An 18701-nucleotide genomic window follows, 5' to 3' on the forward strand; every position below is an offset into this window, starting at 1 on the left:
AAGGCACAAACGAGCTTTGTACTCTCAACATTTCCAAGTACACCTTTGCCAGAAACCAGCCTGTCCCAATTCACTTGCCAGATCATTTCTGATACCATCAAAATTGGTCTTTCTCCAATTTAGAATCTCAACCCATGGACCAGAGACCAGCCCTATCTCTTTGCATGTTTACTTTGAAGCTAATGACATTACGGTCACTGAATGCAGTGTGTTCCCCTGGACAGACTTCTATTTCCTGCCCTGACTCATTCCCTAAAAGCAGATACAGTATGGCATGCTCACTCACTGGGACTTCTACTTATTAATGAAGGAAATTTTCCTGAACACGTTCGACATACTCTATCCCATTGAGCCCTTTTACATTATGAGATTCCCAGTCAATATGTGGAAAGTTAACATCACCTGCAATAACAACCTTATGTTTCTTGCAGTAGTCTGCGATCTCTTTACAAATTTGTTCCTCTAACTCCCTAGGACTATTGGGTGGTCTGTATTATAGCCCCATTAACATGATTATGCCTTTCTTGTTTCTCACTTCCACCCATAACACCTCACCAGTTGAGTTCTCTAGTCTGTCCTGGCAGAGAACTGTTGTGACTTTTTTTCTGACAAGTAATGCCACCCCTCCTCCTTTAATCTCTTCCGCTTTATCGTGTCTATAACAATGAAACCCCAGTATATTGAGCTGCCAGACATGCCACTTCTACAACGTCATAATTCCAGGTGTTGATCCATGGCCTCTCATCCGCCTTCCCTACAATACTTCTTGCATTGAAATATATGCACTAGATGCACCATGCTCAACCTCTTGATCCTAACTTTGTCTGAGGACTTACCAACATTTGCCTCCACAACTTCTCCACTAACTGTTCTGGCACTCCGGTTCCCATCCCCCTGGTAGGGAACGAAGATAGCTAGGTGATAGGTGAACCCACGTGGGTAGGAAAGGTAAAAGGCTGGAGAGGATGGAACCCAATAAGAGGTGTGTGGACCATAGGCGAAAGGGATAAGTTGGTAAGAAGGGGTAAGAGGCCAGAGTGGGGAATACAAGAAGAGGGGAGGAGAGGGAAAAAATGTTTTACCGGAAAGAGAAATCAATATTCATGCCATTAAGTTGGAGGCTACCCAGACGGAATATAAGGTATTGCTCCTCCACCCTGAGGGTGGCTTCATTGTGGCACAAGAGGAGGCCGTGGACAAGCAAGTTGTAATGGGAATGGGAATCAGAATTAAAATGTCTGGCCACTGGGAAAATGGAGAAGAGGTGCTCAACAAAGTGGTCCCCCAATTTACAATGGGTCTTACCAAAGTAGAGGAGACTGCATCGGGAATACTGAGTACAATGCAAGTGAAGTATTGTCTCACCTGGAAGGACTTTTTTGGGCCCTGAATGTAGGTGAAGGAGAGGGTGAATCCTTTTGATTCTGCTTATGAAACCTAAAGCATTCTGCAATCAACAATGGTTTCAGTTCTAAATGTTCCTGCATTATGTTCACAACATCAGCAAAGCTCATTTCGGCTGGTTTGGTTGGAGCACTTAAACTTTTAAGCAAACTGCATGCTTTTCCACCTATTGCACTCAGCAACACTGGCAATCATTTCTCATCAGCTATTTCATTTGCTTTAAAATACTACTCAATTCATTCAGTATACATCATCTAGTTACCTGTTGTGCAATTGAACACATCTATATATCAGATGTAGCCGGCCATTTCTGTTTTTGTTTATTTATTATTATTATTGTCACCTGGTACTCACTGCTTATGAAGTGTGAACTTTATCCATTTTCTGTCTTTTTTTAACTCGATCATTTCTCCACATCTGAAGAAAAAAATGTGCGGCACTTTTTAAAACTAAAACATTTCTCCCCTTTCAAAAAAAAATGTGCTGCATTTAACAGATAGGTAGTCATCCTGGGTTCATTTTAAATCTTCCTCATCACCACTGATATGATTTCTAACTCCATAAACTAATCAAATGAAAAACTTGAAAGCCAAGTATACTCAGCTTTCTTTCAAATAATATATTTACAATATTACTCAAATATTACTGAAATACTGAATATGCTATGCTGTCTTTCTCTGCTTTAAATATACCTACTGAGTTGGCCTCCATAGCATAGGTATTTGATAATAAATTTTACTTGGATCTTTGAACTTTGCCACAGCTCTCATTTCCCAACAACTCCTCCATCATAAGATTCAATCTTAGGGCCAGAGCTAAACCATCAACTTAGAAAGCTGAAAATATGGAAAAGTGATGCTTCAAGGGATTGGTGGTTGAGGCAGATACATTAGAGACATTTAAGAGACTCTTCAATAGGTACAGGGATGAAAGAAAAATGGAGGCCTACATGAGAGTGAATGGTCAAATAGATCTTAATGTGAATTAAAGGGACAGACAGCATCAAGGGCCAAAGAGTCTGTACTGTACTGTGTTGTACTGTTTTATGTTCTATAAGGCAGCATCCATCACTTAGGACACTCACCACCCAGGTCATGCCCTCTTCTCATTGCTACCATCAGGGAGGAGATTCATGAGCCAAAATAAACACATTAAATATTTTAGGAACAGCTTTGTCCCCTCCACCATCAGATTTATGAATGGCCCATGAACACCTCCTCATTACTTTATCTCTCATTTTCTCACTACTTAATTATTTTTTAACATTTCCTATTGCAACTTGTGGTAATTATTTTATGTATTGCACAGACTGCTGCTGCAGAACAACAAATTTCATGACATATGCCAGTGATCCACCAACCAGGCTATGCTTTCTTCTTCCTGCTGCCTTCAGGTCCTACACCACCAGGTTCAGACAGACAGACATACTTTATTGATCTCGAGGGATATTGGGTTTTGTTACAGCCACACCAACCAAGAATAGTGTAGAAATATAGCAATATAAAACCATAAATAATTAAATAATGATAAGTTAATCATGCCAAGTGGAAATAAGTCCAGAACCAGCCTATTGGCTCAGGGTGTCTGACACTCCGAGGCAGGAGTTGTAAGGTTTGATGGCCACAGGCAGGAACGACTTCCTGTGACGCTCTGTGTTACATCTCGGTGGAATGAGTCTCTGGCTGAATGTACTCCTGTGCCTAACCAGTACATTATGGAGTGGATGGGAGTCATTGTCCAAGATGGCATGCAACTTGGACAGCATCCTCTTTTCAGACACCACCGTCAGAGAGACCAGTTCCACCCCCACAACATCACTGGCCTTATGAATGAGTTTGTTGATTCTGCTGGTGTCTGCTACCCTCAGCCTGCTGCCCCTTCACACAACAGCAAACATGATAGCACTGGCCACCACAGACTCATAGAACATCCTCAGCATTCGAGAGCAGTTATTACCCTACAGCCATCAGGCTCCTGAACTTGTGTGGATAACTTCACCCACGTCAACACTGATCTGATTCTACAACCTACAGACTCACTTTCAAGGGCTTGACAACCCATGTTCCCAATATTATTTATTGACTCATTTATTTTGATTTGCACAATTTTTCTTTTGCACATTGCTAGTTTTTGTATATAGTTTCTCACATTTCTATTGCGTTTATTTGTTTTCCTGTGAATGCCTGCAAGAAAATGCATCTCAAGATATTATATAGTGACATATATGTACTTTGATAATGAATTTACTTTGAATTTTGATAACTGGCATCAATTCTGATTCTGATTCTGACTCTAGATAAGAAACCATGCGTTCTTGATTGTTGTTGATACTAAGGTTGACAGCCACCTAAGCACTTGCACAGTGGACCGAAAATATTCTAAACCGTGTCTCCAATCAGACAGCTAGAAGCATTAAATTACAAAGAAACAATGGATTAAATGAATGGGAAAAGACATAGCAAATGGATTTCAAGGTAGCCAAATGTAAGATTTTCTACATTTGGCTCAAAAAGTACAGAATACTACTAAAGAGTAAAAAGCCAGAACCAATAAAGGTTCAAAGACCCTTAAAGGCCTATATCATTAAACCATCACTAATAGGTACAAAAAATAATCAAAAGAGCATCAATGTTTAAGATGACTAGTAAAAATATTGGAAGAGTCATGGTACGCAAAAAGATGAAAAAAACTGGTAGATATAGTTTGAAAAGTAACCTTCAGGAGGGAAATTGAAGAAATATTTGAAGTCATACAAATGGCAGGGAAAGAGCAGGAGACTGGGATTAATTTGGCATCGAAGAGCTGGCACAGCATAAAGGCAGTAACGGCCTCTTGTGCTTAAGATGGAACAAATCTTAATGGGGCAGCACAGCAGTGTAGCAGTTAGCGCAGTCACACGTTACAACAGCGGTGGTCACCGATTGCGACTCAGTTCCCACTGCTGACCTGTAAGGGGTTTGTACTTTCTCCCTGTGGCCACATGGGTTTCCTCCGAGTGCTCCGATTTCCTCCCCCGTTCCAAAGACGTACAGTTGGAATTAGTGAGTTGATGCCGAAAGCTTGGCGACACTTGTGGGCTGCCCCCAGGGACGATACTTGATTTAGCACAAGCAACCCATTTCACTGTATGTTTCGATGTGCGTGTGACAAATAAAGCTAATCTCTTTAATCTTTAATAAGGCAGAATGTTTCAAAGTTGAGACCCGTTTTAGTAATGAGGCTGAGTTTCCGAGAGAGGTATTGTGGTGAACCGAGATTTGTTCTCCCTGTTGAACTGCAGGCGTTGATGTGGGATAGAGGCTCAGTTCTTCATCAGGGTCTCAGTAGCAGCTGCTAGGAGCTCTTTGAATTTAGTGACGGACAAATTGGAGCTGCAAGCATTAATTCATAAATCAGTAAGGGTCTGCGGTAAGCGGCAACAGCTGAAAATCCCAACCAATTCACTCTAACCGTCAGCATGTTAAATATCCCTTTTCCCTGGGGAAAATTGGGGATTCCTGGTTGGGAATGCCAGGGTGGAGTCAGAGACAAAAACAACAGCTGCCTCCTGTCCATCAAAACATGTGGACAGACGGCCTTGCAAGAACATAGAACAGCTCTGTCAGCCTTCTTCCAAACTTCCTGGCTTCCTCCCAGATCCTTTTCAGGCCTGATGAAGGGTCTCGGCCCGAAATATTGACTATTTATTCTCTCCGGAGACGCTGCCTGACTTCCTGAGTTCCTCCAGCATTTTGTGTGACATTGCTCTGGATTTCCAGCATCTGCAGATCTCTGGTGCTTATGAACATACTTCAGTGCCACACAGGAACAGGACCTTCAGCCCACGATGATGTGCGTGAAATTAAATACTTATCCTATTTTACCTACACAAGCTCCATACTTCTTCATTCTCTGCACATCCGGGTACCTAAAAGCCTCTCATGTATCTGCCACCCTCACAATCTCTGGCAGTGGATTCCAGGCACCCTCCACTCTAGTGCAAAAAACTTGCCACGTATCTCCTTTGAACATACCCCCCACCCCTGCGCACGTTAAATGCATAACCTCTGGTTTTAGATGTTTTTACCCTGGGAAACAGATTGTCTACTCCAACTATGGCCTTCATAACTATTACTATTAGAGACACAGCGAGTAATTAGGCCCTTTTAGCTTAATGAGGCCGCACTGCGCAATTGCACCCTTGTGACCAATTAACCTCCTGACAGAGATGTCTTTGGAATGTGGGAAGAAATCGGTTAAATAAATAAATCTGAATCTGAACCATTCACTTTGCACTAAGGTGGGCTTCGTTTTTTTAGTTCTAAATGTGTTTGTGTGAATGCTGCTTATTTGATGCCCTGTGCCTGTGATGCTGCTTGCAAGTCAGATCTTCATTGTACCTGCGCACACATGACTTTGCACATGTCAGTAAATTCAACATTGACCCAGCTCAATGCCCTGTGGCATCAGGGTATTGCACTGTGGCACCTCCCCACAGAGCCTTTGATGACGACAGCTTGGAGGTTCAGTGAACCCTTCGGCACACACTCCTGCACCGTGGAATGTGCCAGTCGGCAGGATTCATTCATTGATGTCTCCTTACACCGGAAGACCAGCAGGTTTCAGGCAGATCAAAGAGCATCTTTCACCACATGGACGTTTGTCTCGGTGTGTGTCCCTGGGAACTGCCTGTCGAACACAAAGTCCTCTGTTACACAGCTGCTCAGGACAAACCTCGGCAAGGATTACTGCATCATTTTCCAGGCCATCTTGGCCTAAGAAGAGGTTGGCTACTGTCTCATCCACACCACAGCCATCGCAAAAAGAGCATAGATTGGGAGTGAGGCCCCAGCCCTGCAGGAAGGATCTGATAGGGAGAGCCCTTCTTCCTGCCCCTTTTTAATGTCAAAGATCAATTCTATTTGCAATAAAATATATATTAGATTCAATTATTATCACATGTACATCAAAACGTACAGTGAAGTGAGCCATTTGAGTTAACAACCAACACAAACTAGAATGTGTTGGAGGCAGCCAGCAGGTATCACCTCGCTTTCTGGTGCCAACACAGTATGCTGGCAACATTCAGCAGAACAACACAGAACACAGCAAAACAGGATATGTAACAAGGCAACAAGAGTGAAACAAGCCCCATTTCTCCCTCCCTTCCACCTCCCCACACTCACACAGCAGATACACAGTCCTCTAACCCAGTGGTTCCCAACCTTTTTTTGACCATGCCCCACCTGATCACCTCTAAAATCCTGATGCCCCCTGTGGTGATATATAATTCTTATTTTTCAAAAAGTGAACTCCTATCCACCTGGAGGAAGTCTAAAAGACCATTAACTTGGTTTAAACAAGCTTCCAAAGAACATGGCATTCATGAAAGAGAAAAATAAAAGAACCAAAGGACTGTTAAAGTTCTGAGGAAGAAATTACTAAGAAATTGTAAAAAAAAAAGAACATTAAGTGATATTAAAATCATAATAAATAAATAAAACAATGCCAATTCGTTTCTACAGCATACAAAGACAGATACACCGTTTAAGAAAGATGACGCAATGTACACACCTTCACACCACCAAGAACCGAAAGCTACTGCAAAAAACAGCATTGGCGCGATCTCGTACGAGTTTCTTACGCATTTGGACTTGTTCATTTGTTCCTTCCTACATCAGTCAATTCATTAATTTAATTATGAAAGCCATTTGATGGTTGTAATGATGGTGATTCACTATATATACAGTACATATGCAATTACACATGTACATACACACAAGTATTTTTATGTATGCATACTGTATATACACATATGTATTAACTCGCACACACACTCATACTCACACAGACTTACTAGAAAAAATTCACTGTTAATAACTCATTCTCAAATTTCCCCCCTTAAAAATCAAATTACCCCCCTGTGGGGCGTACGCCCCACGTTGGGAACCACTGCTCTAACCCCAGGACAGGCCTTCTTCAGCCTGTAGTGGACTTGTGGCTTTACAGACTCAGATCTATGAATCCTCAGCTTATGGATCTGATCAACCTTCAGGCTTTGGTCTGGACTTCCGAATGATTTTCGTGCTTCAATGTAGACCTTCAGTCGACCTTTCGGTTTGATCTTCAGTATTGTCCCAGGATTTGCAGATGATGACAAATGAGGACCCTGGATGAGAGCCCAAACTCCCAGCATCGAATCCTGGACTCATGATGACGGGACCACAAAAACGAGGTCTTAAACTCAGGTCTCGCCAATCTTGGGACCCTAGTGTGGACCCACTATCTGACCTCACCTAACTACTGGCCTTCAAAGCAGAGGCTTAGACACTGGCCTGTCCTCCAGTTCCCCCAAATCCTTGTTCCTAACTCTGAACATGACCCCTCTCGGTCCCCAAACCCATCCCTACGAATGACAAACCAAAAAGGAAAACCTAAATAAGCAGCTAAGTCTGAGCCATGACCTCAATGGAGACCACAGGCGCCATCTTAAAAGTTCAATAGAACTTGAGGTGTGTGAGTGTGTGTGTGTGTGTGTGTGTGTGAGTGTGAGTGTGTGTGTGTGAGTGTGTGTGTGTGTCTGTCTGTGTGTGTGAGTGTGTGTGTGTCTGTCTGTCTGTGTGTGTGTGTGTGTGTGTGAGTGTGAGTGTGTGTGTGTGAGTGTGTGTGTGTCTGTCTGTGTGTGTGTGTGTGTGTGTGTGAGTGTGAGTGTGTCTGTCTGTGTGTGTGTGTGTGTGTGAGTGTGAGTGTGTGTGTGTCTGTCTGTGTGTGTGTGTGAGTGTGTGTGTGTCTGTCTGTGTGTGTGTGAGTCTGTCTGTGTTTGTGCGTGTGTATGTGTGTGCGTGTGTGTGTGTCTGTGTTTGTGTGAGTGTGTGTGTGTCTGTCTGTGTGTGTGTGAGTCTGTCTGTGTTTGTGCGTGTGTATGTGTGTGCGTGTGTGTGTGTCTGTCTGTCGGTCTGTATGTGTGTGTGTGAGTCTGTCTGTGTAGGTGTGTGTGTGTGTGTATGTGTGTGTGGAAAAAGCCCATAGATCAAAGGGTCATCTTTTACACATCTCCTTGGGATGAACTATAACAAGGACCTTTCTCCAGACCAACTAAGCAAGTCCAGAGTCAGCAAAGAGGTGAAGGGGTGAGTAACTGGGGTAGTATATATTGGTAGTGACATTCTGACCATTCGAGAAAGAACAGACCAGAAGGACTCATCACTGTCAATCAGAGAGCCAGCAATCAGCTAATATGTAAAAGTCACTCCCTGAACAGTTTATAACCTAGTCCTGGATTACACACACAAGTGAGAAAATGATATGACTGTGAAAGGGGCCAGAGGGGGCTGTTAATGTAATGGCTGTTTGTGTTTGGAACAGCTGCTGGTGATTTTATTGCTTATTGCTTGCCCCTCATTAAATGTTGTCTGCTGGAGTCCCACTCTTGAAGTTCAGATGGTGGAGTAAGGAGCTCATTAATCGGCTGGTTTAATAACAGCCATTTATTTAATTGTCCTATTACAATTATACAGAAATGAATCTCTATTATACCAGCAGTTTTTGTGGAAGTATCGTCCACAGATTTGCTTGCTTTTCTCCAGATGGTAGGCATGGTATAGAATGATCCATTTCCTCAAGTATCCTTTCAAAACTAAATAGGTGACAATCGCCCAATCATCAACCCTGGCTCACTGCGCCAGAAGGAGGAATCTGTGTGTATTTAACATTTCAATAATATTTGAGTAATATTGTAACTAGATGTAAGCATTTTTACTTGTTTGCATAAATCGTTACAGGTTATATGTAAGAAGTATGCTATGGGCATACATCATTATGCCATTGTGTCATAAGAGCACACCTTACTAAATGTAACAACAAAGAATAGATATGTTTTTTCCCAGTCCTATGTTTTTCTGTTGATCAGTTTATGAAGTTATAAAACATAACAGTAGCAACAAGGAAGTATTAAACAAACCCAAAATGACTACCCACTTGTTGAAGTGTAGCACGAAAGGAAATTGACAAAGTTAACAGGTTCATGAATAATGTGTTCTGGGTGATAATAGATAGATAGATAGATAGATAGATAGATAGATAGATAGATAGATAGATAGATAGATAGATAGATAGATAGATAGATAGATAGATAGATAGATAGATAGATAGATAGATAGATAGATAGGTAGATAGATAGATAAGCAAGCAAGCAGAAATGGCTGGCCATCTTGTAATCAAAGGTGGATGTGTTTGACTACACAAGAGGTAACTGGTTGATGAATACTGAGTGAATTAAGCAGTATTTTGAAGGAAATAAAATAGCCAATGAAAAACGAGTGCCAGTGTTGTTGAGATTAATAGGTGGAAAGTAATACAGTTTGCTTAGAAGTTTGACTGCTCCAACCGAACCAGCTAAATTGAGCTTTTTGCAGGGATGAACTTGCCCTTGATGGAGGTTGCATTATGTGGGTATTAAGAATTGTTGTACCATCCAAGCTGAGAGATAAAGTGTTAGAGGAGCTATATGTTGATCATCTAGGCATGGTCAAAATGAAAGCATTAGCTCAAAGCTTTTTCTGGTGGCCTGGGATAAATCTTCAGATCGAGTACCTTGTCATGCACTGTTCAGAATGCCAACATGTCCAGAAGAGGCCAATAGCAACACCTCCCCATCTCTAGGAATAGCCTCCATTGGATAGTAAATGTTTAGAAGGCTATTAGTCAAATGGAGCTAGCTGCAATGGCCATGGTAGTGTAGAGGCTAGCATGCACTCAAGCCATCTTGTATATTTAAAGCGGAGGTTGATAGGTACTTGATTAGTGAGAGCATCAAAATTTAAGGGAAAGAGGCAGAGAATGGGGTTGAGAAGGATAATAAATGACCCATGTTTGAGTAGCAGATCAGACTCCTAAATCTCGTGGTCTTATAGGTTTATGGCTTGGGGATTCGAACTGTCCAGGAATCAACCATGATCAAAGGGCAGAGCAGACTCAATGGGCCAAATGGCGTAATTCTGCACTATGTCTTATGGTCTTTCTATTCTGAACCTGTAACCTCTGGTCCCAGACTTTCCCACTCTATCTAGAGTTTTTCAATATATGGTAGGTATGCCAGCCCTGGCCCTTTATGTACTTTGTTACATAAAGTACTGCTGTCTTGTAACATGGAGCAACAAAGGTAACAGAGACAAAGGTCTGCATACCCACTCAGCCACTGCCAAAATCACAAGCATGCATGCATTTTCGATATTGGTACTTGGGGAGTGATTAAGACTGTAAAACATTTTTGATATTTGTTGCAAACGCACGGTGTATGAGCTTCCCACATACAGTTCATGTAACATTCTTCCGCTCTGAACCATGCCTTTTGCCATCTGTTCGACTTATAGATGGAGCCTGAATTTAAAGGAGAAACTATATGGGATGATCCCATTTTCCAAGCCTACACCGGTAACACAGCCCAGCTTTTCCTCTGCTTCACCAATGGTCGCATTGGTGCTGCTTCCTGCACCCAATTTCACCAACTTTGACCCCGAACTTCCACCCTGCCCTCAAATTTATGTGGTCCTTCTCTGAAATTTCTTCACCCCTTTCTAATCTCTCTATCTTTATCTCTTGATCTACTGCCATCTTTTACAAACCAATTGACTCTCACATTAATCTTGACTATACTCTTCCCACCCTCTCACTTGTAAAAATGCTATTCCCTTCTCTCCGTTCCTCTGTCTCGACAACATCTGTTCTCAGAGTGAGGCTTTCCATTCTAAAACATCTATGTCCTCTTTTTTTCAAAGAATGGGTTTTCCCTTCCACCACCATCAATGCTGCCCTCACCCACATTTCCTCCATTTCCCAGGCTCCATTCTCACGCCATCCTCCCGCCATCATAACAAGAATAGAGTTCCCTTTGTCCTTTCCTACAACCCTATGAGCTACTATAACAGCACATCATTCTCCATAACTTCTGCCACCTCCAACAGGATCCTACCACAAAGCAACAAAGCACATCTTTTCTGCTAACACATCTCCACACCCCATCTCCCGTTCTTTGCCTTCCTACAGAAGGAGTCACTTCTGTAAGTGACTCCCTTGTCCATTCATCCCTCCCCACTGATTTCCATCTTGGCACTTATCCTTGCAAGCTGGATGCCCCTACCATTCTCCCTCACCACAATTCAGGGCCACAAACAGGTGACCCTTTACCTGCGAGTCAACTGTTGTATCCGGTCCTAGTATGGCCTCCTTTACATCAGTGAATTCCAACACAGATTGGGGGACCACTCTGCTGAGCTCCTTCACTCCGCCTGCTGCAAAGAGCATTGGCTATCCATTTCAAATCAACTTCCATTTCCATTCTGACTAATCTGTCCATGGCCTCCTCTACACCCATGATGAGGCCAAACTCAGGTTGAAGGAGCAACAGCTTATATTTCATCTGGGTAGCCTTCAACCTGATGCCATTAACATTGATTTCTATAATTTCTGGTAATTTCTCCCTCCTCTTTCCTCTCATTTTTCCATTCCTCATTCTAGTTACCCTCTTAATTCTTCTGTTCTCCTCACCTGCCCATTGCCTCCCTTTGGTTCCTATCCTCCTCCTCTTTCTCTGATGGTCCACTCTCCTCTCCTATCAGAATCATTCTTAGTCAGCACTTTATCTTTTTCACCTATCACCTCCCTGCTTTTCACTTCATTCCACCCACACACTTCAACCTCAAAACTGTTTATTCTTCTCCATAGATGCTGCTTGACTTGCTGGATTCCTCCAGCATTTTGTGTGCGCTACTCTGGATTTCCAGCATCTGCAGAATCTCTTTTGTTGATCAAGACTACACACACATACAGAGCTTGCCATTTGTCAGACCATTGTTCTTCACAGTGAGAAACTAGCTCACACATTGGATCTTTCTGCTGCGTGGTTCAATCTCTAGTATTAGGATGTACAATCAATTTGGATAAACAGCTTTTTTATAATGCATCTCATAAGCTACTAGTCCCACACAGACTTTGGTAACTGGTTTATTATTGTCACATGTGTCAAGATACAATAAAAACATCAGTTTTATTGATGCACCATACACAGCATCCTGTATGGATGCAGTGGCTTAGTATGCAGCTGTTCTGTACGTCAAGCTGCGGAGAGCTGTGGACACGGCTCAGCACATCACGGGAACCAATCTCCCTCCATGTCTTTATTTCCTGCTGCATCCCTAAAGCAGCCAGCATTAATCAAAGACCCAACCCACCTTGAACATTCTCTCTTCTCTCCCATTGGACAGAAGGTTAAAAGAAAACACAAAGTACACTGCAGATGCTGTGGTCAAATCAACACGTACAAACAAGCTGGATGAACTCAGCAGGTCGGGCAGCATCTGTTGAAATGAGCAGTCAACAGATGCTGCCCGATCTGCTGAGTTCATCCAGCTTGTTTGTACAGGTTAAAAGAAAGGCCTGAAAGCACATTCCACCAGCTTCAAGTACAGCTTCTACCCAGCTGTTATCAGATTCCTGAATGGACCTCTTGGGGCATCACAATCACGTATCAGTTAGTGTAACACTCTTACAGTGCCACAGACCTGCTACAGTCTATAAGGAGTTTGTACATTCTCCCTGTGACTGCATGGGTTTCCTCAGGATGATCCAGTTTCCTCCCACCATCCAAAAGGCTAATAGATCACATGGGTGTTAATGGGCAGTGCAGGCTCATCGAGCCAGAAAGACCTGTTACTGTACTAGACAAAAGACAACAGACAATAGGTGCAGAAGTAGACCATTCGGCCCTTCGAGCCTGTACCGCCATTCTGAGATCATGGCTGATCATCTACTATCAATACCCGGTTCCTGCCTTGTCCCCATATCCCTTGATTCCCCTATCCACAAGATATCTATCTAGCTCCTTCTTGAAAGCATCCAGAGAATTGGCCTCCACTGCCTTCCAAGGAAGTGTGTTCCAGACCCCACAACTCACTGGGAGAAGAAGTTTTTCCTTAACTCTGTTCTAAATGACCTACCCCTTATTCTCAAACCATGCCCTCTGGTACTGGACTCTCCCAGCATCTGGAACATATTTCCTGTCTCTATCTTGTCCAATCCCTTAATAATCTTATATGTTGCAATCAGATCCCCTCTCAATCTCCTTAATTCCAGTGTGTACAAGCCCAGTCTCTCTAACCTCTCTACATAAGGCAGTCCTGACATCCCAGGAATTAACCTCGTGAATCTACGCTGCACTTCCTCTACAGCCAGGATGTCCTTCCTTAACCCTGGAGACCAAAACTGTACACACAACTGTACTGTATCTCTATATTAAAGTCAAAATAAAAGATGGACTTGGCTTCATAATCTGCCTGGTTATGATACTACACTTTATTATTCACTTGCACTGCACTATTTTCAGCAGCTTTTACACTTTATTTTGTGTTGTTATTGTTTTACTTTATTCTGGCTCAATATACTGTGTAATGACTTGATGTGTATGAACAGTATGCAAGACAAGCTTTTCACTGATTCTCAGTACATGTGACAACGATAAACTGATACTGAAAAACTAAAATCTTTGTTTTGCCTGGCTACTGGTCTGGGTTTGAACTAAACCAACCCTCCGGGTGTAGATAGTTCTCAGAGCAACTTCAGAGTAAAGGGTTTTACCTATGTACTGAGTGTCTGCTGATTCAGTTCATAACGATTTCTAAAATTCATTGGACTTTGCAGATGTGAATCTTAACCAAAAGCTTCCTTCTGGAAAGAGCTACAGTGTTATTAAAACAAGAACTTCATACCATCTTAAAAATTTCTTCCCCGGGGTAGTTAATCTGATCAACCAATTTCGTTCCTCTCCCCACCCCTTCTATTTGTTACCTCAGTCACTACGCTGCACTGTAAACATTATAAACCTCTTTTTATAATGCTGGTTACATGCTGATTTTAATGTATTTGTGCACATTTTATTCTATATCCATACTTTATTTTTATATAACTTGTTATTCTGTATAATTGCTGAACATTGTACATTTTTGTTGCATGGCACTCCAACACACCATGACAAATACCTAATACGTGTAAATGTAGATGGTGAACAAAGCTAATAAATTTGAAAGTTGGAGTTTGCTATCTCTTCATGGCAACATTTTTGCTGTAAGTTCAAAGTAAAAGTCAGCTTCAAAATTCAGTTCAAGTGCACTTGCACAATTGCTAAAGTAAAACTGTAGCCAGAATCAGCAAATTCAGAGTCAGATTCAGATTCAGATTTTGATTTATTTATCACATGTACATCGAAACATGAAGTGAAATGTGTTATTTAGAAATGTATTGGGCAGGAGATACAGAAGCATTTGGTCCCACACCGTCAGCTTCAGGGACAGTTATTACCCTACAACCATTAGGATCCTGAGCCAGTGTGGTTAATATCACTCACCACAACTCTGAACCGATTCTAGGAGTCCTGATGGAGGTCTCAGCTCTAAACATTGATTGTTTACTCTTTTCCATAGATGCTGCCTGGCCTACTGAGTTCCTCCAGCATTTTGTGTGTGTTGTTTGGACCTACAGACTTACTTTCGAGGACTCAACAACTCATATTCTCAGGATTTTTTTTTATTTGCGCTATCTGTTTTCTTTTGTCATGTGTCAGTCTTCACTTATGTACAGATTGTCATAAATTCTATTGTATTTATTTTACTTTCCTGTGAGTGCCTGCAAGAAAATGAATCTTAAGGTAACATGTGGTGACATGTATGTACTTTGATAATTAAATTACTTTGACTTGGACTTTGAATTAACAAAGATGTGCTGGAGACAGCCCATGTCACCATACATTTCAGCACCAATGTAGCACAGCCACAATGTTCAGCAGAACAGCACGAGTAGCAGCGACAACAACAAAACAAGACAACAGCAAACTAAGCCTCTTTCCCATTCCTCACACACCCAGATAGACCCTCAGCCCCAGGGCAGGCTGCCTCTGGGCCTCCAGTCCTTATCCCTTAACTCTCAAACTTCCAGACGCTGGGCCTCCAACTCTGCACTTCATCCCAAGATGCCAATCATGGGTTAATATTCTAATATTTAATAAAATCTTGTGCCTTAAAGTTTCATTTTCTGTTCATCAGAAGTTACTTGCCTCAAACAGAGGGATGATGCTAGCAGGGACTTCTCTGATCACTCTCTCTGAAGTTTCATATCCTCTTTCTCCATACCACTGCATGGCTTTGTAGTGGTCAGTGCAATCACTTTACAGCGATAACCGATCAGGGTTCGATCCCATTGCTCTCTATTAGGAGTTTGTACGTTCTCCTCATGACTCTATGAGTTTTCCATTGGTGCTCCGGTTTCCTCCCACATTCTAAAGATGTAGAGCTATGGTCAGTAAGTTGTGAGCATGCTATGTTGCGCTGGAAACAAGCCGGCACTTGTGGGCAGCCCCCCCCCCTTGCACAATCCTCGCTGATTTAATGCAAGCAATGTGTTTCACTCTGTGATTCACTTGCATGTGGCAATAAAGCTGAACTTCCTCTTTATTTAATCTTTTATCCAATAATTTCCAGTACTGTACTCAACCATTTCAACTGTGCTCGGTCCCAGTCAGGCTGGCCCTCCCAGCTGTAGACATTCCCTCGGACTGATCCCTCCAGCCACAGCGCACCCCTAACTTGCCATTTCTCTGACTGGTTCCTCCTTTTGTTGACAGGTTCCTGCTGGTCTTTGGCTGCTTGGTTCTGTCTGTGCTCTCGACAATCCCGGAACACACCATTCTCGCTTCACACTGTCTCTTCATCCTGGTGAGAGCTTCTTTCTAAATTCTTTCTCATGGGTGGGGGGGGGGGGGGTGTGGGGGGGGGGGAATTCAGTTACAGATCACTGAATGCACTGTGCATGCGTGGATGGCAGAGCCATCAAATCCTTCTGACCAGCAACTGGAAGTCAATTCCTGTCACTGTCAGCAAGGGGTTTGTACATTCTCCCTGTTGGTGCATGACTTTCCTCTGGTGCTCCAGTTCTCTCCACATTCCAAAGAAGCACAGTTTAGCAGGTGAATTGGGTGTGCCTGGGCAGCGCAGGCTCTTTGGACTGGAAGGGCCTGTTACCGTGCTGTATCTCTTTGAGGGCTGTCATCTTGTCGTGGTGGAGAGGCTTGTGAGTTCCTGAAAACCTGAGAGAGATGCCGTTTGGAGTTCAGTCATCTCTCATTTCACACCTGGTGGGGCCACCCATGGTCAAGGGGAAGTCTCGGGCAAAGAGTGATCCAGCCAAGACCTCAGAAGTGGAGCAGGCAGAAGATTGTGATGCAGAAAGGTTGGAGAAGGGCTGGAGCAGTGAAGGATCCCCAGTCGTCTTGCCTTACGTGCCAGTGAACCCTGACCCCCATCTGCCAAGGACCATGTGGTGGCTGCCCATGCATCGGTCTTACCGTGTTAAAGACAATCACGCACAGGCATTCTCCATTAAGAGGATCCACCCTAACATCCCAGATTAAATCCTGTAGCAATCAGACTGGTGAGGTGGGCAAGATTGTGAGCTCTGAAAGCCCCTAGTCCCACACTGCACCAGAATATGTGGATCCTGGATTGGTCTCTCCATCCAGCTGAAGACCTAACAATAGACTACCCCTTAGGAGAACATCATACACAACTTGAGTGATCGCACTACTATCTCCAAATAAATAAAGAAAAAGAAGGGAAGAGACTGTGACTGTTTCCTTCCTGAGCTCACAGTGAAAATCAGATTCATTTATTTATCACATGCACATCGAAACATACAGTAAAAAGTATTGTTTTAGTTGACAACCAACAAAACCTGACGATGTGATTGGGGGCAATGTTCATTGCATTTTAACTGTATATTGTTAGTGTCTTGTCAAACTAGAAATTGAGGCAGCTATAAACCTAGTACAACTGTTAAGTGCCAGAAGTGGACAGCAGGTTGAAGAGACTGGATTGTGGCAATGAACCGAATAATTAATACTAACTTTGGATAAAATTACTGCTGACATCACTCACACATTCACCCATCAGTCACACTCAATAACTATTAATAACTCAGATCCATCAGCAATTAACAAAGCCACAAACCATTCATTTGCATATCCATCACACACCTGTCATTCCATCATCTTCTTGTTTCTCACGCACTGCATGCATGCATCATTCCTTGACATTTTGCACATCCATAAATCCTTCTCTACTTCCTGTGTTCCCACAGCCATCATAACTGTTCACCATAAACTAGGAGCACACTATAATTACAGTATAGGGCACAGCTCCATCTTGGACACTAGCCTACAAAGTACCCAGAACATCTTTAGGGAGTGGTGTTTCAGAAAGGCAGCATCCATTATTAAGGACCTCCAGCACCCAGGGAATGCCCTTTTCTCACTGTTACCATCAGGTAGGAGATGCAGAAGCCTGAAGGCACACACTCAGCGATTCAGGAACAGCTTCTTCCCCTCTGCCATCCAATTCCTGAATGGACTTTGAAGCTTTGGACGCTACCTCACTTTTTTTAATATACAGTATTTCTGTTTTTGCACATTTTTTAATCTATTCAATATATGTAATTGATTTACTTGTTTATTTATTATTGTGTTTTATTTTACTTATTATTATTTTTTCTCTCTCTGCTAGATATTGTATTGCATTGAACTGCTGCTGCTAAGTTAACAAATTTCACGTCACAAGCCAGTGACAATAAGCCTGGTTCTGATTGTCTTCTTTTGCACAATGGTTGTTTGTCAGCCTTTGTTTGTGGGTAGAATTTCAATGACTCTATTGCATTTCTTTGTCTTACTGTGAATGCCTGCAAGAAAATGAATTTCAAAGTAGAATATGGTGACATATACGTTCTTTGATAGTATTTACTTTGACTTTGGCTTTGGTACCCTTGACACAACAAAATCACAGATGCGAAATCAGTAAAAAATTATATTTGGCACCAAAGCGGTACTGGAACAAAGGGCACGGAGTGAGCAGGGCACAGGTGAGTAAGTACAGCTTGACAGAAGTATGAACCACTCCTCCTATCACCTTTTTGAAGAATGATAAGAGACTGAGGAGCAGTCATTATCACATCCATATTTTAGACACTCAAATGCCACCTTATTAGGTACACCTGTACACCTGCTAGTTAATGCAGATATCTAAATTAGCAAATCATGTGGCAGTAACTCAATGCATAAAAGCGTGCAGGCATGGTCATGAGATTCAGTTGTTGTTCAGACCAAAGATTAGAATGGGGAAGAAATGTGATCTAAGTAACTCTGACTGCGGTATAAATGTTAGTGGCAGACAGGGTGGTTTGATGATTGTGAGGCTAACCACAGCTTCAATGCCATATTTAAGTTT

The 18701-nt window shown here is 42.5% G+C and overlaps 1 protein-coding gene across 1 annotated transcript in view; it reads left to right on the forward strand.

Annotated features, from left to right (window-relative positions):
- LOC132400766 (potassium voltage-gated channel subfamily KQT member 5-like) overlaps positions 1-18701 on the forward strand; it is a 307130-nt gene that overhangs the window by 201738 nt on the left and 86691 nt on the right. The window contains exon 2 of the mRNA XM_059982100.1: positions 16052-16142. Within this exon, the coding sequence (XP_059838083.1) occupies positions 16052-16142 (91 nt within the window). The remainder of the gene's footprint in view (positions 1-16051; positions 16143-18701) is intronic.

This window comes from Hypanus sabinus, chromosome 10 (genome assembly GCF_030144855.1).
Source record: "Hypanus sabinus isolate sHypSab1 chromosome 10, sHypSab1.hap1, whole genome shotgun sequence".
Lineage (NCBI taxonomy): Eukaryota > Metazoa > Chordata > Chondrichthyes > Myliobatiformes > Dasyatidae > Hypanus > Hypanus sabinus.